Below are 22,368 nucleotides of genomic sequence, written 5' to 3' on the forward strand. Positions count from 1 at the left end.
TATTTTAAGAATAAATAAAATATAACAAGGCTTTATGTGCCAAATTTAATTTTTGCATATTTAATAGAATATATAGATATCCAAATTACCCTTGCGTTTATAAAAATGGGATATACAATTAATTTTTGTTTTGTTTTAATGGTTTTGAATTAAAAGGGAAAAGGGAATAAAAAAATAATTTAATAACTATTTAATTCTACTACTATATTTAGCACAGGTAATAAAGAAATGACCAGTCCGTCTATTGTCATGTTTTATAGGTTTTCATTTTTTTGGAATGGAATTGTAAAAATAATCAATTGATGATAATATTATCTTATAGTATAAAAATAAAAAAATATATAAAATTTTATGAGAATTTAAGTGAATTTGGTGAAATTTTCGTCTCACTAGTATTATTTTAAACAGTCGAGACGTAATTAAATCCTTACTTAGCTAAAAAAATCAATCCAAAATTATGATCAAATGAAATTTTACCTTATTAAGTCTTTGCCCTATAAATATAATAAAGTACAACAATATCCAACTCGAGATATTCAATTCAAATTTAGACTAAAAATCATCATTGATCTCAAAATAGGGCTATTTGGAATAAATTTTTAAAAATATTATATAATTTTAAATTATTTAACATAATACTATAATTTTTGCCATAAATTCACGTGAATAAAATTCGCCAATGCCAATAATGAGTTTATATGACACATTTGTCTAGGTAGTGTTTGTTAATCAATGTATGAATTAAAAAAAATAAGATATAAAAAATATTAAAGATAAAAATGTGTTCATTATATTTGTTACATTTATTTGACAACCCATTGAAAATAAGTCACGTGATTAAATTTATCTCTTATTTCTCTAGATAAATTTATTTAAAAATTTATAGATGAGAAAATTTGATCTATATGTTTTCTAATGCATTCAAACAAATTTAATAAACAGTTTAATAGAAATATTAAAATAATTTTTTTATTTTATCTTATTCATTTTATATATTAATCGAAAAATATTATAATCTTATATTAATACAATTTTATTTTAATAAAAGTTACCATAGAAATTTTTTATAGAAAACTGTTATTGAGAATAGCGAATTAAAAAAATTGACGAAATATGGAGATCTAAAAACTCACTACAAACAATAACGAGTTACCTTCACATGAGTTCCATGCTAAAATACTTGAAATAGTTTTTTGGGAAGGCGCTTTAAGGGCACAGAGGAGAAGCCGAAAGAATAGTAGCGACGCTCCCAAGTCCCAATCGTAAGCTCTAGAAGGCAGAGGCGATTTCCCTAAATTTCGTCGACCAAAGGGGGGCAACCAATTACCCTTTTTCCCTGCGTCCTCTTGCAGCTGCAGACCATCTATATTCGGGGGAGGGCCCAACGCGCGCACACACACGCCCGCGCACACACCCTCTCTCTCTCTCTCTATACGCAGGGAGATTCATTCGACGGGACAGAGAGAGAAGCCAACGCAACAACACAAGCCCCAGTGGAGGGGAGGACTTTGCTCTTTTTAGGTAAGATAAAAGACTAATTGACTATAAAAACGGGAGGGAAGCCGTCTCTCACACCAACTATTTCAAAGTCCCTCCTTCTGCTTCAATTTGAAGCTATATATATATGTGTATACATATAGGTAGACAGATAGATATCGATATCGCTGCATCGATTTCTGCTTCTCGCTCTGGCTTTCTGCGAACATTCACGTCTGTGTGTGTGTGTGTGTGGTTCAGTTGGAACTAGGGTTTTTTCGGGTCCAGGGTTTTGGAACTGCTTCTAGGGTTTATCAGTTTTGTTGATCTCTCCATGGCGGCGGAGAAGCTTCGGGATTTGAGTCAGCCGATCGACGTTTCCCTGCTCGATGCCACCGTCGCTGCTTTTTACGGCACCGGATCTAAGGAAGAGGTCAGGACCTCCCCTCTCTCGCTTTCTCTCCCTCTTTCTTGCGCCCTCCGCATTTATTCGGATATTCGTCATAGGACGCGTATATGGGTCGATTCGCTCTTTAATTTTTGCATAATGCATGGGTATATTGTAATTCCAGAACTTGGTTGTTTTGCGTCACTGTTTGCCACTGGACCCCGGCGCTTTGACGTTGTGCCGAAGCTATTTCATTTACTCGGCTCCGTTTAAGGACCTAGGGTTCTGTTCCTCGGTCATCGTAGATGGTGACTGCTTTCTTTACTATATCGAGTGAAAAGCTTGTCGCTTTATCTGCTGTGTTCCCGCTGTCCATAATTTTGGCCGGGAAACTCATGGAAAATGATCTGATAAGGGAAATTTTGAAATCTTCTTAGCCACATGCAACCACAAGAACAAAATGTCAATTGGTTTGTGCTACATTTTTTTGGGGGGTTATTTTGTGCTATATTTTTGTTGTCATGTTTAGAAATTGGCTTTTTTTTCAACAATTGCTCAGATGTCTGGGTCTTTTCAAGTATTTGTTTTGCCTACTTTCTACACTGTTGCTTTCAAAAGTTCATAGGCTATTTGTTCTATTGGTATGTAATGCCAACTGCATATATTATCATGCTCGATTAAAATCACCACTGAAACATGGATTGCCTTAAAACATCATTCTGCTTGTTTAGTTTCTGTTTACTGTTAACATTTATCTGATTAAAGTTGCACATGCCAACTAATTTTCTCTTATTGTCCTTTAACGGCGAGGGTACAGAGGGCTGCTGCAGATCATATTTTGCGGGATTTGCAAAATAATCCAGACATGTGGCTTCAAGTGGTTCATATTCTATCAAATACACAGAACCTGAACACCAAATTTTTCGCTTTGCAGGTAAGTTGTAGATCAGTTCGATGTTTTTTCTCATGTTGGGTATAAGTTGCCCCCCCCCCCCAAAAAAAAAATAAAAAAAAATCTTTCTTTTGTTTATGTTTCTTTGTTTGTCAGTTTCCTTGCATTTTTTATTTATTTTCCTATTAGGCGATTGACATGGAATTTGGTCACTGTAAATCTTGCCATAAGATTACTTGAAAAAACAAAAGTGAACATAAGATTTGTCATTCTAGGTAATTTTTTGCAGAGGTTATATCAACTATTTTATTTTTATAAGCCAGAACTTACATGAACAAATTAACAATTTACAATTACAAAATTCCAAGAAAGTATAGAAATTATGAACATTCTACCAAGAGCCCCCAACATCCCAAGCCTGTGAGACCCATTTAATTGTTATTACTGAATTTTTATATGTGGATGGAACTTATTGCCCCTACCTAGTGAATCTTTACTACCACCTTGTTATAGATGCTTATCCCTTGACCCTGCTCCTGTCTCACAGCGTGACCACCCTCACGAAAAAAAAGTTAAAATTCTAATGCAATCAGCAGGAATTCTTTGAACTGGTATTTGACACAACACGTGGCACACTAAGATGAAGTTTGAAGACGGTGAGTTCATGTTCACAAAAGACAAAGATTTATGGGATAAGTAGGAAGTTGCATAGCGGTGTAGGAGTAAAAAGGAAGAACAGAATAAGGTTTAGACCCTACACAGCAATGATATTTTCGTTGTCCTTGCACTCCTTTCCCTGTTGCTAAGTTTTGATATTGGCTTCTCAAAATCCTCATCTTTATGGTTGTGGTACACCATGACTATGAAGAATGAAAAAAAAAAAAAAAAAAAGGGCTATGCATTCAGGGGATCTTAAAATTGTTTAGTAAACTGTAGTTAAAGTTTTGGGAGAGTGCCCAAAACTGGTCCTCTTAGGGTGGGGAGAAGTCCCAAATCTTAGAGTTCTTGCATCTTTAGTCACAGTTTCAACTTTGACATGCTGAGTGGCTGAAACAGAAAAGAACCTTTTATATTAGGTAATTAAAAATATAGTTCCCTTTTTTCTTTGACTGATTTAACCAAAGACATAAATAGAGGGTCAGAGAGAACAAAGATGGTAGAATAGGAGCCCGACTTGTTTTCTAAATTGAAAAATTTTCCGGCTCAGGCACAAGAAATAAAATTGAAGAAGAGCAGTGCATGTTAGTAAAGAAGCAGATGGAGGGGGAAAGAAGGGTGTTTTTTTTCTAATGACTTTCATGGGAGATTAACCTCTATTTTGGCATATGTTATTGCAGTTATATCTCTCACAATGCAGACAGACATGTCAGGAGTTAAGAAGATAAGAAAACAAAGGACTGTACTGCCTCAAAATGCAATTTGGTGTCTGAAACTTGGACTTCCTATTATTGATTTTCAAGTCCACCACGCCGATATATATATATATATATTTTACCATTCAATATGTTGGGATGTTGGGTGTATGTGGAAAAGGAAGATAGGATATCAGAGATTAGTGCCTACTTGTAGTGGTGTGTTTGAGAGAAATAAATAGGCACACTTTCAAAGACATTGAGTTGGACAGTGCATGAGTTGACTAGTTGTTTAATAAATGATTTCACGGTTGTTGGCATAGAGGAAATTTTTGTGAATATTTTCTCTTGTCTATTGCATTTGTGAGCTCAGCCATTGTGTTTAGCTCTTTTGACTATGTATGGCTTTTCATAGTCAAGGTTTGCACCTTTTGGTAGCTATTCCGACATACATACATTATTTTTCATACCGTTACTTGTATTTTATCTGTGAATAAAATATGGCAGGACCCATTTCTATGCATGTGTGGCATTATTGCAAATGAATGGATTGACCGCGACAGTATACAAGTGTTATGGCAATGGAGTGATACATAGTTTATCCTGTTCCATGAGATTAACAAGGGCATCTTCCCTCGGTTATGTAGAAAATGTAACTTAATAGGAAAGACTCTTGTTTTTGGATAAGTAACATAAAAGGATAAACTTCCTTATCAGGGTTTTTGGATTTTGGAAAGTGCTCCATCCTACCTTTGCTTCATCTCCAGGACAACTTGATAATCTCAAATTTTCTTGTCACATGCACTATGTGGTTGACACGGTGGTTTTGGAGAAAATCTGGTGTTGCTGCTTAAAATAGAATGCATTGGTTCTTTGCTTTCAGGCTCTGATGTTATTATTTTCTTGTGTTCAGGTTCTGGAGGGTGTTATAAAGTATAGATGGAATGCACTGCCTGTTGAACAGCGAGATGGAATGAAAAACTTCATTTCTGATGTCATTGTAAAAGTATGAAAAACTTCAGTTTGGATATGATTGTTAATGTATTGTGTTTATTGTATTTTTCTGTTATGATTTTTTCATATTAGAAAGTTGTTATTTTCTGATGTTTTTATTATACTTACCTTCATTTTCTCTTGCTTAGCTGTCAAGTGATGAGAGTTCTTTTCGGCGGGAAAGGCTGTATGTCAACAAACTTAATATTATATTGGTCCAGGTAAACATGAGGATGCTCTATTTTAGTTGTGATTTGAGATATAGTATGTTGTGGTACAGTTGCATAAAAAAGGATTTTGTGTTGCATAATTTTTTAAAATATTGAATTGTGTGGTACAGCCAGAGGATAATCATAATGTGATGACTTACTAACAAAACTAATTTTGATTTATGTGTGAACTGGTCAGTCTTGTTCAAATGTGTATTCATAGTGAGTTTTTCCATTCTAATTGATTTTATTGTTTTTATGTTCATATATATTTCTTTTCTTTTAGTTTTCCAAATTTGTTGATTTGTTAAAGGATAATTGGACCCTATAATATGGAGTTATTCTAGATTGTTATCTGACATATATATGCCTGTTAAATATGCAGATTTTGAAACATGAGTGGCCTTCCAGGTGGCGAAGCTTCATTCCTGATCTTGTTGCTGCTGCAAAAACAAGTGAAACTATTTGTGAAAATTGCATGGCTATATTGAAAGTAAGTTTCTGTTACTTTATACCAGGGAGTTTGATTGCAAGCATTTTTAGTGACTTGGATAATTACTTCTCAGCTTCTGAGCGAAGAAGTTTTTGATTTCTCAAGGGGTGAAATGACACAGCAGAAAATCAAAGAACTTAAACAGTCATTGAACAGGTAATTTCTTAGTCAACTTATTAGTTTGCTTAGAGAACATCTCATCTCAGTTAACTTGTATTAACTATCCATTGCTTCTTTAATGGGCTATCTTCCAGATTGTTTTGGTGATTTTTCTGGTAATGCATATTTTGTTGGCAATATCATTCTTGTCTCTGGGTCTTTCACTGGCCCATTATTGCTTTTCATTTCTTTTTTAACTGCATTGTTTCTAGATAATCTTTTGGTTTTCATCTCTTCGTTATATCTTATTAAGAGTGTACTGGTTGTTTGCAGCGAATTTCAACTCATTCATGAGTTATGCTTATATGTATTATCGGCAGCGTCTCAAAGAACTGAGCTTATAAGGGCTACGCTGGCAACACTGCATGCTTTTCTTTCATGGATTCCTCTGGGTTACATATTTGAATCTCCATTGGTTCGTATATTTTCTGCGCATGCTTGGGTTCAATTTTCTATTGGAAAACTTGTAGGGAACCTGCTAGCACCTGGTGTTTAGCACAGGCAGGCAGTATCACCTACTAATCAATTTTGGCATATGTGAATGTTTCAAGGCTCAGATAAAGGGCATGGACTGGGACAATTTATATGTATGGAGAGGGCATCTGCCTTCTACCTGCATTTGTTGGATCCAAACTAAAATAAATAGTACTTTTGGTGTTTAGGAATTTATATTTGAGTAGTTCATCTGAGGAGAAGTGCCTAAACGGTTTCTTACACCTTTTGTTGGTCTTTGAATCGGACAGCTTGAAACACTTCTCAACTTTTTCCCTGTTCCATCCTATAGGAATCTCACCCTTCAGTGTTTGACAGAGGTAATTCCAAATCTACATAAATTCGTCATGTTAAAGTGCTACCGAGCTGCTCAAAATTTTCTATTTCATATTTTGATGTTTTCAGGTTGCTGCTCTTAATTTTGGGGACTTCTACAACTTGCAGTATGTTAAGATGTATAATATATTCATAGTACAACTGCAGGTACTAGGAGTTTCATTTGGAACTTCAGATCTTAATGTGCATTTTATTTTGGATGCATTGATTTTGTCTATTTTATTCCTGATGATTTAGGGGGGTTATTTATTCTTTTGGGGTTTGTACATGTTGACTTTTCTTGTGATTCTTGGTATTCTCTAGACCATTCTTCCTCCCAATACAAATATTCCTGAAGCTTATGCAACTGGTTCCGATGAGGAGCAGGTGAATGTTTCATCTGCACGTATTTATTGTTGGTTCCAAGGGTTTACAAATTGCAAAAGCTGATTCTTTATGTGTGTTTGTTTCTTCAGGCATTCATTCAGAACCTGGCACTGTTTTTCACATCATTCTTTAAGGCAAGTCCCTGTCTTTCTTTTAAGCAATTTATATGACAATTGGGAAACAAAAAAAAAAATTTGATTACTGTTCTAGTGACCTGTTTATTTATTTATGAATTCAGATAAATTCTGGATAACATATTTGCTGAATTGGTTTTGAATCTTCTATTTGAGAAGCTTCTCTCAAACAATCTTGGGAAGGGCCAGAAATATAAGTTTTAATGATGGTTCTTGTATGACAATGTAAATTACATGAAAATAGTGGTGATTTCAATTTTTTTATTTTTTTTCATTCTTGAAAAAAAAAAGAAAAAAAAGAACCACAATACTGTAACTAAATAGCCTCTAATGAGAACATCAACTTAGATTAACACCTGGAGTTTAGTTTGTAAATTTTGTGTACAAGCCTGTAATTTGTCAGTTCTTCATTTATTGTTGTCAATATTGGAGCTTGATGTTGTGCCAATTTGGGAGTCCATGGTTTAATCAAGTAAGATTGCTCCTACACATATATTAAGCTTCCTTGATTTGGTGGCTCAGCCTGTATGGCTGCTTCATTTCCTGCGGGGTGACATCCTGCTCTGAACCCCTGCAGTGGTACCTAATGGTCTTATTTTCTTTTGAGACAAGTACTTGACCCCATATAGTGAGATAAGACTTGCCATTGTTGTTATATTTTGTGAGAGCGTTGGTATGTTTCTCTGGTATAGAATGTTTTGATTTTGAGATAGTCTAAATAATCCTCAAGTTTTATGTTCATGCAGTGTCATATTCGGGTGCTGGAATCCTCACAAGAAAACATTTCTGCACTCTTGTTGGGTCTTGAATATCTTATAAACAATTCATATGTGGATGACACAGAGGTTTTTAAGGTACCTTTACTGCTTTATCCCTTTACTTGCTGTTTCATAATAGTTTATTATGTTCTGATATAGTTATGTTATAATTTCAAAGGTTTGCTTGGATTACTGGAATTCCTTAGTTCTAGAGCTGTTTGAGGCTCACAATAATTTGGATAATCCTGCTGTGGCTGCCAACATGATGGGGTTGCAGGTGAGATGGGTTCTTTAGTGCATGCGATTGGTTTGGTGGGTCTGTGCAGAATTTCTCTTTTTAGTTTTTTGATCCCTGTTATTAGTGTTGCTGGACATAATGGTTTTCTGCTTGTCTTCGTCTCTCTGTTTCCAAGGTTAGTGGTTCCTTGTTATTTTCCCCCATATGTGTGTAAGCAAGCATGCACGGTGCAAATTGTAATGGCAATAAAGAGTTGAAGTGAGTCAAGTTTACCAAATCTCCAAAGCCTGAGAACTTTTCTTGAAGGGATGTGATAGGTCGTATCCTTGTGATGTAAACAATTGACGAACTTTTTCACTGTTTCTCTCCTTTTTTATTTCTTTTGTTGCTTGGGGTAGGGGTTGGAAAATGCTGATAGCTGCTGCATTTGTGCTCCATTGAATCTTTGCCAAGGAAATATCAAATATTAAGGTGGGAAAAAGTGAACTTGAAGTGTGGATTTGGTGTTACCGGCCAGGGCTGTCACTATGTTAGATATGTGTGCTATTGTGATCTCCAGTGACCAGTTTTAGGTTCTTGTGATCTTAAAATTTCTGTTATAGCAGTAGCGGGTTGCCAGGATATAGAACTTATGAAAGGAAGTGGTATTTCAGTTGTTATGCACTGCTGCAGTTTCTGGGAGGAGAGAAAAATGGCTTCGGAAAATTGGACCTTTTTTTGTGATGTGAAGAATTTGAAGGGACAAAAATCATAGAGCTTTTGTAGGGGGAGAATCCTCATTCATAGTTCTTCCTCTTTTTTTTGTTGACCTAGTCTATTCTCTTTTGTTCGTCCTCTTTTGGTTTTGTTTGATGATGTATTCTAGCTGTTGATTGCCTCTGTTCTTTTCAATCCTTTATTTGTTCTTCTTTTTATGTTTTTTGTATGGCCTCCTGGTGAGAAAACAGAGTGGGTTGGGTAGGCAGCAGCCTGTACATTCATAGAACTTCTCATAAACTGTATTTTCTATCCTTGTCCTTTTGTTTCTCTTCGTACTTTATTGATATATATATCTACGCAAGCAAGTTATAAGGGAAGATTTTATTTTATATAACTGAGATACAAGCCTAGAACCTCAGATATATGCAAATGATTCACGCATGGCTATTCTTGCTGATGCTTTTTGTTGGTTTTCTGTTTTTAGATTCATTGCGTCTTGTATATAATCGTTGGTTTCCTCTATATGATTTTGAATGTCCCCCCCCCCCCCCCAAAAAAAAAAAAAAAAAAAAAAACTCACATTGGTTCTTTCTGAGCTGGCTGCCTTTATTTTCCTGTTTGTCTCCGAAATAATTATTGCCATTTAGCATTTACATTCTAGGCATAAAAAAATATCTCAGTTCATATGTACTCCGTACATGTTTAAGCATCATTTGATCTATCCGCTTGCGGACCTTGTTTGCTTAATTCTAAGTAAATGCATATACATTTTATTTTTGTTAGAAAATGTACTGATTTCTTCTTTTCTGTGCATGGTGAATTGGAAGGTGCCCTTTCCTGGTATGGTTGATGGTCTTGGTTCACAACTGCTGCAGCGACGCCAGCTCTATTCTGGTCCAATGTCAAAATTGAGATTACTAATGATTTGCCGTATGGCTAAGCCTGAAGAGGTTCTGATTGTTGAGGATGAGAATGGGAATATAGTCCGTGAGACAATGAAGGATAATGATGTCCTTGTTCAATATAAGGTGTTGTAATCTTTACTTTGCAAATATGGATTCTGACCTCTACGTCAAAGACTTGTGCAATGGATGGTTAACCACTCTTCTTCGTTATGCATGCATGATTAGGCTGCTTGTTATTATACGTAGTACTTATCCTATTAACCCTTTTGCAAACTGTATATGTCCAATGCAGTGTTATGATACTGCCTCTGAAATCTGTAAATGATGTGATTTTAGATTACTTATAACAAAATATATTGTGCATTTACTGTCAACTGTTTCATTAGTTTATGACATAGAAACAACCTCTCTGAGCTTGCTGTAAGGCTTGCACATCTGACCTCCATAGACTGTGTTTATATGAACCTGCACTCTGCAGCAGTTGTATCAAAATATATTTGAACCTCCATCTGTGAAAGGAAGACAGAATAAGGCACATGTTGTTGGAAAACTACCAAAGATTACATTGACTTTATTTTGCATATATCTAGGTGAATGATACAAGATTCTGAAAGTTGCTTATCCATCATATTATGTCCTTTTCTTTGTTTTCTGTTCAGTGGTGGTGTTGGGGGTGGGGTGTTCATTGAGAAGTTCTGATTGCTTCTGGGGGAAAGGTGATGTAGTTTTCTGTCAAGGATGCTAATGTACTGGTTCATTTTTCTAGAGTACTTTTCTAGAACTTTTATTAAGTACAAAGTTTTTTGTGGGAAAGTTTTATTCTTCTAATGTTGTAGCTATAGCCATATAGTACTCATAAAAAATGCTGGGGATAGGGGGATTGCCTAGGATCTTCATTTCTATTTCTGGGTACTCATAAAAATTACATGACTATATTTATTTATTTTGAAGTCATGGATTTAAAACATAAAAAAAAAAAAATCTCTCAGCGCATTAGGGATAAGGGGTTGAGCCTTCCTTTTTTCAGGGGAGGGAAAAAGTGAAAACAAGGCAGGCTCAGTGTTCTCTCTTCATTGCTTCCAACCCAGTTCTGTAAGACACAGAAGCCTTTCTAAAAAATAATAGAGATTGGAGAAGCTTGTACCGTAACCACTCAATTGATGCTGTTTAATTATGAAAGAAATGTTTAATTTTGAGAATTCCTAGTAACGTCTTGAGTCCTTTGTGAATTGCGACATGATCACAGGCCTCTTTCTTATTTTTGAAGGTTTAAAATTAATCTAATTAATCTTTTTTATTTATAACTCTTATTTCAGTGTTTCTCGTATAGTCACTTTTTCTAATTTGAACTCAATTTACAGATCATGAGGGAGACACTTATCTACTTGTCACATCTTGATCATGAAGATACTGAGAAGCAGGTATTAGTCAATTGATTACCCTTTTATCAGCTTGCATTATCATATGAAACACGACTGAACTAGTATGCTACTACTGCATACTAGGTACTAAATATTGTTCCATTTCAGTGAAAACAACAGAAACGTTTCAGTTTTGTAGGCACCTAAAATGAAACAGAATTGGAAAACTGAAATTTCACCATTCCAGTAGAAATTGTTTGGTTTAGTATTGACTCAACTGAAACTACAGTGTCGGTTGAAATATTGCAGTGTAGAAATTGTTTGGTTTAGTATTGACGCAACTGAAACTACAGTGTGTCGGTTGAAATATTGCAGTGGGCTGCAATTTGGAAAGCTCTGTGCTCATGACCTGAGCATCAAATCTAAGAAAATGTGGTTGAGAGAAGAGAAAGAGAGACAAGGGAAGAATGTGGAAATAGAATAGACTCTCCTTTGCACCTGGTGGATCATCATACTTGCAAGCTTCACACTTCTTCAGTCTGCAAAAGCTTCTGGTTCCCTTCTTTGATGTCTCTGAGAGTTGCCTTTTTGTCTTGGCTCTCTGTTGGTCTCTATCAGGCTGCCATCTGGCCCAGCTCTAGTGTTGGCTCTCAGTTAGGCAATTGTTCTCGGAGATACCACAAAATCAAAACCAGGTCCCTGATTGTTCTCGGAGATACCTGGGTCTCTCTCTCTCTTGTTTGACCAAGACATAGCAAAGCCAGGTCTCTTGGTTCTTCTAGGGAGACCCGTGTCTTTATTGTGTAGTATATAAACCACAAAGATACATTATAATAACATACAAAATAATACTTGATAAAGGCATATTATAATAATGTACTATTACTTACACATAGATAAAGAATGTGTTATGAAAACCCACTGATGCACCATACAGAGGTGTATGCTAATAACATCCTATTATTACTATTTCTTATTCTTATGCTTCTATGTACACATATTTATTTATAATATATTTTTTATTATTACGTTTTCGGTATTTATAATAAGTATTGTTACATGTCATCATTTAATCGATAACTATTAGAAGTATGTATTATTGCTTAGTTATTACCTTTAGTTCAAATTATTATACACACTTCTAACATGTCAAATTACTCATGCTAGATTAATGATAATAAATATATAAAGTTTGGCTTTATCTTCCCATTCATTTTATGATGTTTCCAAAATCTTCTCCATGTCTTCAAAACATTTTGGAGACATTTGTTTGTAGACCAAGTGAAACTACACATCAAAACTTATTTTGAACATTGAAATATAGCTTTCTATTTTGTTAGACTGTATTGAATGTAGATGGATTCAACATATTACTTGATTTAGTTCATCATAGCATTTGACAGTTGATGGCATGATTTTTTTTTAGATACTGGTAACATATTGTGTATGCAGGATTACCAATTAGGTTTTACATGCCCAAAAAGGAAGAGTTCTATAGGGTTTCCACACAAGTCTTATCTCATCAATAGGAATTTTTGTGGTTTTACTCAACATATCATGGCTATGCTTCAATTAGCAAGTTGCTCGTTACTGTGTGTGGGTGTGGTTCTTTCTTCAAGGGAAGTAAAAGAGTGGTGATATACAGTTGTGCAATCCAGTAATGTTTTTTTTCCTTCATGTCATGATACAGATGCTGAGGAAATTGAGTAAACAACTGAGTGGTGAGGATTGGTCATGGAACAACTTAAACACATTATGCTGGGCAATAGGTTCTATCTCTGGGTCCATGATGGAGGAGCAGGTATGCTTCTTTCCACAATTAAATATGATTTTTCCTAAATAGTTTTTTTTGGTTGCATTGCCATATATACTATGCATTTCCATGATGAATGTCAATGCCCATGCTTTATGTTATGATCTTAATATGTATGGGACCTTTTGGTTTCTGATGTCAACTGATTGGAGGCAATATTGCTTGAGAGTATTTATGCTACTATCTAGCACTGATTGCTGTTATACGAAAACAATATCATGTGGTGCATCAAGTCTGATGCAGTGGCTATTATATGTTCATTTAAGAAATCCATTTTACTTTTCTTTTGCCTCTAATGCTGTCTTGTATACAATTTACTTATGGTTCTTGGTTATGTTTATATTAATTGAAATTTACTACCTGACTTGTAAACATCAGTTTGTGATTTTTACTTACTAAAATCAATGATTTCTCATTGTTTTGCTTATCAAGTCATTTGTTTCATTAATTATGCAGTGTGCATGTCTTACAAATTTTGAATTTTGACCTTTTCAGGAAAACAGATTTCTGGTGATGGTTATTCGTGATTTACTAAATTTGTGTGAGATCACTAAAGGAAAAGACAACAAAGCTGTTATTGCAAGTAACATTATGTAAGTTTTCTTTTGGGTGTTAAACTTGTGATCCAATTAAGGTCTTTCTGCTCACTTCATTAGACACGATGCTTTGCATATTTGATCTGTTTCTGATCCAAGTTTTTTATTTATTTTTTCTCATTTGCTGTATTTATTACTTGATGGTAGTGTCCGAACAGTTGCTGTAGGGTATATTGCAATAGTTAACCAGGAACATATTATGATTGAAGTTTAGGTGAATCCATTTTATAAATGTGCAATACATGTTATCAAAATTATATCACTTTTTACGTTATCTTTTAATTATTTTTTCAGGTATGTTGTTGGACAATACCCAAGATTTCTTAGGGCCCACTGGAGGTTCTTGAAAACAGTTGTCAATAAGTTGTTTGAGTTCATGCATGAAACTCATCCTGGAGTTCAGGTTAGTTTTGTTCTTATGGCAGTTTTCCTCCAAAACCTAGGTGTGTTTGGAACTTGCATTTTTCCAGATTGGTAGTTAATGAATGTTGTCTGCTGAGAAATCTCTGGTTTCCCCTTTGCGCCCTGCCATAGAGGCATATAATCTCAAAAAGCTTTTTAACGGTTTCTCTTGCTTCATCAGCATCAAGAATCTTAGCTTCATTTAAAGGTGAACTGATAACTTTTTGTGGAAATTTCCATGTAATACTTGGTATATCTCTGGCTACCGCACTCCACTTCCACCACCACTACCAATTGGGGCACTTCATGATTATTTGTACTGGTTGCAATGGCTTTAAGCTCTAAGATTCTGCATTATTCTACCTCATTTTTCAGCAGTTTTACAATGTTATTGAAGTTTTTTTTTTTTTTTTGGGGGGGGGGGGGGTGGGGTGTTTCAGCTTTTGTTAGGTTGCATTTTTGATTGGGTATGGTACTTGCTTGTTTGTCACCTACCCCGGCCCTATTTTGTTTGTTTTGCAATAAAAGTTCATATTTATGTCAATGTATATTGAGCAAAGGAAATTAATGAACTTATAGATCTTGTATTTACTCCGAGAAACATAGTTTTGAAAGGCGATAGGCGCATCGAGGCGCAAAGGGTCCTGGAGCCTGAGGCGCGAGACGTGCCTTTGCGAAGCGAGGCGTATCTTTTAGAAAAAAATTGAAAATCTTATAAAATCATAAATAACTATCAAATTATCAATAATAACACATGCATATCATTCATGATTCATCATCTTCAAATTCTAAACTAATAACATCAAAGTTAATTCATTCATCATGGAAATTCGAAACTAGAAATATCATCAAAGTTCAAACTCAAACAAGTACCAATCATCATGCAAAGTTCTAAACAAACACATAAACACTACAAGTCCACATTCAATAAATAAGTTGTTGAAGTATGTCTTGATTTCTAAAACGAAGCCCGTTATTTGACCCGACTTGGATAATTTGGGACAAGATCCAAATGTGGATTTTTCAGGAGAGCAGTGGTGGGCTTGGGCTGGCCTAAATCTTCGGTCTCTGTCTCACTTTCCTCCTCATCTTCAATCTCCGGAGTTACTCGGCACTTTAAAATTGAAGCAAAGTTTAACTCAATTGTGATTGAGTTTGTTTTAATTCTAATTCTAATCAAATAAAACAAGTAAGAAACTCACAAGAGCAGGCTAGAATCGAGAAGAGGGGAGGCTGAAACTGAGAATGGCAACTGGTTTCGGTGGGCAGCGGGCTGCTTGACAGCTGGTTTCATGAGGCGCGCCTCACTCCTCGGCGCCTGGCGGCCCGCTGGTTTCATGAGGCGCGCCTCGCCATGCAAGGTGCGCGCCTCTTGGAAAACACCTCACCTTGGGCCAGTTGAGGCGCCAAATTGGCGCCTTAAGGTGCCTTGCGCCTAGGCGCGCCTTAAACATCTATGCTGAGAAAGGTGTTTGGGAGGAGGATGTATGAAGGCCTAATTCATAATGATGCTTTGCAGGATATGGCTTGCGACACATTCTTGAAGATTGTTCAAAAGTGCAAGCGTAAATTTGTTGTTGTGCAGGTAATGGTTTTCTGATCCTTTTGGTTTCATAACAATAAAAAACATAGTAGGTGTACCTTTGTATGTTTCCTTCTTTTTCATCTCTGCTCTTCAGGTTGGAGAAAACGAAGCATTTGTATCTGAGCTCCTATCAAGTCTTCCAACAACTATAGCAGACCTTGAGCCACATCAGATCCATACATTTTATGAATCAGTATGTCTATCTGATACTTCAACTCTACACTTCACATGAAGAGTTGTTTTTGCTCACAATTGCTATCCTAATGTTTTAGGTTGGCCATATGATTCAAGCAGAGTCTGATCCTCAGAAGAGGGACGAATACTTGCAGAGGCTGATGGAGCTGCCAAATCAGGCATGTTTACAAAAAAAGTGCTACCACTGTTGGAACACTGTGTATTAGAGTTTCTCTACATGCATATTTGTGCATGGGCACATGCTGCTTTCATGCTATTGCCTGGACCAGCAAGTGGCTGAATCATGTAGTTTTCAATTTCATTGTTCCGTGCAGAAATGGGCAGAAATTATTGGACAGGCACGCCAAAGTGTGGATTTCTTGAAGGATCAAGATGTGATCAGGACTGTGCTTAATATATTGCAGGTACTATTTATTATTGGGACATCATTTCTTTTACGGATTACTAATTTCAGTGTCCACTTGTTTCATGATGAGATTCACTATTTGTTCTTATTTGCTTATCTTCATATATCCTCCTTGCTTACCTTCTCATCTTCAGGATGGGAAGTTTTTTTTTTTCTTTTTTTTTGGGAGGGGGTGTAAGGGGATGGAACCACCAATAATAATATCTTTGGCATGCCTTTAATGTAGTTTGAATGTAGTAATTTCAGCATTCAGATGACTGTTTATGACAATGCATGATCTATGCAAGTCTTTTTCTTTTTTCTTTTTTTCTATCGTTGCTGTTCTTCTTGGCAGACAAATACAAGTGTTGCAAGTGCACTTGGGACATATTTCTTGCCACAAATTTCATTGATCTTCTTGGACATGCTTAATGTTTACAGGTTTGCTTTCACTTTGGAACTTGAACTTTATTCTTTTTGGCTGTGCCAGTTTTTCTTTTTTTCTTCTTTCTTTCTTTTTTCTTTTTGTGTGTGTTTGTGTATTGAGATGCCTGAGAAATCTTTCAGTGGACTTTCATCTCTGAATAATATTTTGATTGTTTAATTCTTGATGTCTGGAACAGAATGTACAGTGAGCTCATATCAACCAGCATTGCGGAAGGAGGCCCTTTTGCATCTAAAACATCTTATGTTAAACTTCTGCGGTGAGTTAAACAATTTGAATATTGTTTGTTCTTGTAATTCTTCAGAACATTCTCATCTAATTTAATTTTCTCTTCAAACAGCTCAGTAAAAAGGGAGACACTTAAGCTCATAGAGACATTCTTGGACAAGGCTGAAGACCAACCACAGATTGGAAAGCAATTTGTTCCCCCAATGATGGACCCTGTGCTTGGTGATTATGCTAGGAACTTGCCTGATGCAAGGGAATCAGAAGTCTTGTCACTTTTTGCAACAATAATAAATAAGTATGCTTTCCTGTTTTGTTTTGTCAGAAAAAAGGATGCTGCCTTTTTCTTGTGTTTATTTATGTAAATAATCTGGCATGCTAAGAAAGGACGGTTTTTTTATTCTAGTTGAGGGGTCTGGTGGCTATTTCCATATAAGTCAAATTCTGGAACCTCTAAGAGCTATGATTAAGTGCTGCAGAACTTTTAATGTCCTCGATCTTGATGCACGAGTTCTGATGGAATAACACCAATCCAGATGCAATGTTCTAAGTTAGTTGGAGACAACTTTTGCCCTTGGTTTCTTGCAGTGTTCAGTAGTTAATGATTTCTTTAACTGAATTTACTGGATTGTTTGTAAATCAGTTGAATGGTTCTCTCTCTCCTTTCTCCCCTTTTCTTGAAACTTTTTTATGCAACTATGTTAAGGTCACTGTAAGTGATCCATTTGTGGTTAGACTTTTTGGCTGGCTACTTTGGTTGGATGGCTTGATTATGAGAATTGTTATATCATTTTCTATGTTAGTTCTTTCTTATTCCCCTCTCGTGATCTTGTCTGTATGTAGGTATAAAGGTGCAATGACAGAGGATGTCCCTCGCATTTTTGAAGCAGTTTTCCAGTGCACCCTGGAGGTGAGAGTTAAAATTGGTTTGATAAAGTGACAATTAGCATGCCAATTCCTGTAATGCCTTCCTGATGTTCTAAACAACCAAGTTCGGATACATCTAATTAAAAAAGCTGTGACAAATTATTTTGGTATCTGATAATATCACAAGCATTTTAGAGAAGTCTGCAGCTGAGGAATATATGCTAATTTCAAAATGTTAAATTGGGGTACTTATTTGGTCTAAAACAATAAGATATATGCTTCAGAGACATAATTGCACTGGTTCAACAAACATTCGTTGTCTGCCAACCATTTGTCATTTGTTAATTAATTTTGATGTGACTGTGTCTCCAGTTACTTCAAATGTATTGATAACCCTTAAAAGTAAATCTGTCGTGTTGTATTAGTTATTGATTTAAGAGGCTTTGAGCAGACAAAAGAGAGGTTTCCTTCATTAGGCCGTCTTCTATGTGATCCATTTTCTAGCAAAGTTTATGAGATCTTTGTTCAATTTGTTTTTAGAGGTTTTATTTGGTATTGAATTCTTTTTTTTCCATGAGTATCCAAGTGCTTTGGCTTCATTGCCTCACTAAAAGAATTGAGTTCTAGTGCTATTATTTGATGTAAGGAAAATCTTTGGTTGATCCTGTTTTATCACGTTTCTTTAATTTTCTGTTTACATAGTTATTTTGCAATTTTTCTGTCAAATAGATATCAGCTGCTACCATGTGATTCGTAATCAAGTATTTTACCTTTGTTACAGTTAAGAATTTTTTAAATGGTTAGCACTTCAGCAATTTGGAGCTTAGAGTTCCTCAGTTTCTGGTGAAACATTTTTCATCAAGTTTTAAATATCAGCCATGTTAGTTTTGTTTTACTATTTTGTTACCTGTGATGTTATGGTTTGGGACATGATAGATTGAGAACTGGAAAGAATTTGGAACGGGTAAGAGATTTTTAAATGTGATATGGCAAACATAAAGAGGTTGGTCAGTTGAGATGCTGAGTTGGCATAAAGCTAATATTGGATGGATGGTGGAATATTGGTCAAGCAACTAAACAATTGCTGGAAGCAACATTGCCATTTGTACCTTCTATGCATTTGTTTATTGTAATGGATTCTTCCTTAATGATGCGTTTATGTCAGGAGCAAGGGTTTTGTATCATTTTTTACCTTTACACCAACTTATTGATTTCTATGGTTGATGCATCTTTTTGGTTTCGTATGCCAGATGATCACCAAAAACTTTGAAGATTACCCTGAGCATCGTCTTAAGTTTTTTTCCCTGCTACGTGCCATTGCTACTCATTGTTTTCCTGCTTTGATTCGTCTGTCAAGCCAGGTTTGCAGTTAACAATTCTCACTTATTGAGTCTTGTCCTAATTTATGCACCTTGAGTTATTTGACATTTACAAAGCCTTAGAATCTTACTAATTTTCTTGTGAGCACATCAATGCTTGTTTTTTTACATAATTCCTTTTGTGTTTTATGCCAGCAATTAAAGCTTGTTATGGATTCTATAATATGGGCTTTCCGGCACACTGAGCGGAACATTGCTGAAACTGGGCTTATTCTTTTGTTGGAGATGCTGAGGAATTTTCAGGTATGTTTCTTTAATGGATTGTATGGGCTCTCGTTCACTTGTTTATGTTAAGAGGGTCATTCTATTGGGTTCTTTTGGCAGGCTTCGGAGTTCTGTAATCAATTTTACCGGACTTATTTCTTGACCATTGAACAAGAAATTTTTGCTGTCTTAACTGACACTTTCCATAAACCTGGGTTCAAGTTACATGTCTTGGTGCTTCAACACTTGTTTTGCCTGGTAATTAATCTTCTAATCCCTCTCCTTTCAAGTTTTACTTGGAAAACTTACCCTTGGCTCCGAGTGCGATTTTGTGCACCTGCTTTAACGCAGGTGCACATCACCCATGTTAATTTGGAGGGCAAAATCGTCATTTTGCCCTCTAAATTAACTGAAAACATAACAGTTCTGGAGGGCAAAATGACGATTTTGCCCTCCAAATTAACATGGGTGATGTGCACCTGCGTTAAAGCAGGTGCACAAAATCACACTCTTGACTCCCACTTCTCACTCTAACTCCACTAATGAGAGAAGAAGAAAAGACTCACTGGACTTATGGGGTTTGATTTGTAGGTAGAGTCTGGTGCACTGACAGAACCTCTGTGGGATGTGACATCTGTTCCTTATCCATACCCAAACAATGCAATGTTTGTTCGTGAATATACCATAAAGCTTTTGGGTACATCATTTCCTAACATGACAGCGAGTGAGGTAGGAAGTGCATTCAGTTTTTAATTTTATCTTCCTCTTGACATCTCTTATTTGAGGGTGCTTTTCAGGTAACCCAATTTGTGAGTGGACTGTTTGAGTCGAGAAATGATCTCTCTGCATTTAAGAATCACATTAGAGATTTCCTGGTGCAGTCAAAAGAATTCTCAGCACAGGTAACAGCAGCAGATCTTACTTCTATTCTTCAAATTTTTCAGAGGCATCTCCTTGCGCTTGCAGGAGTGGTAGAAATTCTTCGTTACCTTGCAGCGTTTGAGGTTCTTAATTTGGTATTTTATTTTTATATTCTTTGTGTGGTCGGGTTAGTATGGAGCCAGGACAATTTTTTTTATTATTATTTTTATAGGTTGGTGGGATTTGTATGAGAAATTTAGGGAAAAAGAGTAGCCTAAAAAGATGCTTTGATGTTTTATTTAATTTCTCTTTTTTTTTTTCCATTTATGGTTATATGAGCGTAAAGACAAATAAATGTTAAGTGAACAAGTTCACCCTGGGCTTGTATAACCTGGAAATGCTTGTTCTGAACATCAGAGAATTTTTAGTCATGATTGTTCTTATAGGTCTAGCTGCCTTTGCTTTGGTGCCATATTGCTGCAAGACTTTGTGTGTCTGTATGAGGCCTAGCCTCCTTTGCTTTGGTGCCGTATGCTGCAAATAGGATCATCTTCACATTTACATGGATGGTAGCCAGGTTGCTAATAGGACTTTTTACTGTAATGCAAATTTACTGCAGTTTTATTACAGTACTTTTGAGTTCTTGCAACTAGTTAACATCAATAGTTTTATTAATACTTTTTTTGGCATGTTTATGCCTAATATATATGTAAATTTATATTCGTGATGTGCTTGAATTGCTGAGATTTCACCTTTTGTCAAGTGAAGATGATATAACATGCACATACTCAGCATGGCGTTAAATGTTTCTGGGGCAAAAAATGTTAGGGGTGGGAGTGTTCAGGTCTATGCTCAACGACCCTTAACCCTCCACGTGCTGCCCTCATGCTTTCATTTTTCCTTTGAATTTGTTAGCACAAGTTGTTAAGTTACAACTTACATCACAAACACAGGAAAAAATTACAGCCGAGTGGTGCTCTCACTAGCAAGCGATTAATTGGTAGCTAGTAATGGAATGGGAGATGTCAGATGTCTATAATATTATTTATTTGTGATTTTTGCTTGGAGCTGAATGTTAGTCTCAAGACATTTCCTAATTTTGGCATTCATAATTATGCAGGACAACAAGGATCTCTATGCAGAAGAAGCTGCAGCTCAGAGAGAGAGGGAGCGACAGAGAATGCTTACTATTCCCGGGCTTATTGCCCCGAATGAGATACAAGACGAGATGGTGGATTCATAGACAGGCTAAACAAACTTGCCGCGGGCACTAATTTCATGGGTTTTGACTCTGATTTGATGTGGGAGCTGGGATACATCCATTGAGATTACCAGATTAGTTGTTTTGTTTTTCTTTTTCTTTTTCTTTTTTTGTTATGATTTTCCTCCTCACCCCCCCCCCCCCCCCCCCCTATTATTTTTCTCATGTTTCCCAAATTTTCTTTAGTTTTTGGAATGGGTGAATCGTGAAGGTGTCCCAGTGCAAAGGCTTTGGCTGCTGATGGAACGAACTGTTGGGGATGTAGAGTAATTAAATTAGCTAGCTAGCTTTTCTAGTTCTAGGAATATAGTGAGTCCATTGTGCGGGTTCCTGAATTCAGCTTGTTACTGTAATTGAAGACCAGGGGTTGAGACTCAGACAGAGACTGAGACTGCTGTTGGATTAACCAAAAATTAGGTCCGGTCCCATGTATACAACTTTGTTGTGCAGGAAGAATTCTTATTTTTGGTTCATTGGTCGAAAGTTTATATGTATTTGCCCTCATATTTGTGTTTTGTGTATCATAGCTTTTGTTGATTTATATGCTGAGGCAGCATGCTTTACTCTCAGGATTGTCTTTTTACCACCCACCGACTGTTGTGAATCCTGATGTTCTTTTGGGCCATTTATTTAGCAGTATGATAGAGGAGTAACTCAAAACTCATTGGCCTGGTCATCTATTAACTCATTGTGAGGCTGCTATTGCTTGGTTGGGTGGGTTGTCTACGGGAATAAGTACCTGGTTCCAAGATAAGAGAGATTTAATCATCTATTGCGGTAGGGTAGGGTAGGGTGTCCTTATTATAATAGGGCAGGGCATTACTAAACCATGAAAGATGGGAAAATGTAATTCTTATTAATAAGACTTGGAAACCAACCCAACTCTGTCAACCAGTGTT

At 36.1% G+C, this 22,368-nt stretch overlaps 1 protein-coding gene across 1 annotated transcript; it reads left to right on the top strand.

Annotated features, from left to right (window-relative positions):
- Nucleotides 1–1,240: 1,240 nt before the first annotated feature.
- On the top strand, nt 1,241–21,973 carry LOC127804303 (protein EXPORTIN 1A). The gene is made up of 33 exons (XM_052341153.1): nt 1,241–1,521; nt 1,738–1,909; nt 2,682–2,798; nt 5,022–5,114; nt 5,251–5,322; nt 5,696–5,803; nt 5,877–5,959; nt 6,236–6,377; nt 6,706–6,774; nt 6,860–6,937; nt 7,094–7,156; nt 7,246–7,290; nt 8,037–8,144; nt 8,227–8,325; nt 9,813–10,013; nt 11,252–11,311; nt 12,942–13,052; nt 13,560–13,657; nt 13,955–14,063; nt 15,582–15,647; nt 15,742–15,840; nt 15,920–16,000; nt 16,157–16,246; nt 16,583–16,668; nt 16,851–16,931; nt 17,013–17,195; nt 17,741–17,807; nt 19,015–19,125; nt 19,279–19,386; nt 19,468–19,605; nt 19,939–20,076; nt 20,145–20,249; nt 21,329–21,973. Exons 2-33 carry the CDS (start codon nt 1,811–1,813, stop codon nt 21,449–21,451), a joined length of 3,231 nt encoding a protein of 1,076 aa, XP_052197113.1. The 5' UTR covers nt 1,241–1,521; nt 1,738–1,810; the 3' UTR covers nt 21,452–21,973.
- The last annotated feature ends 395 nt before the right edge of the window (nt 21,974–22,368 follow it).

This window comes from Diospyros lotus, chromosome 1 (genome assembly GCF_014633365.1).
Source record: "Diospyros lotus cultivar Yz01 chromosome 1, ASM1463336v1, whole genome shotgun sequence".
NCBI classification, from domain to species: Eukaryota; Viridiplantae; Streptophyta; class Magnoliopsida; order Ericales; family Ebenaceae; genus Diospyros; species Diospyros lotus.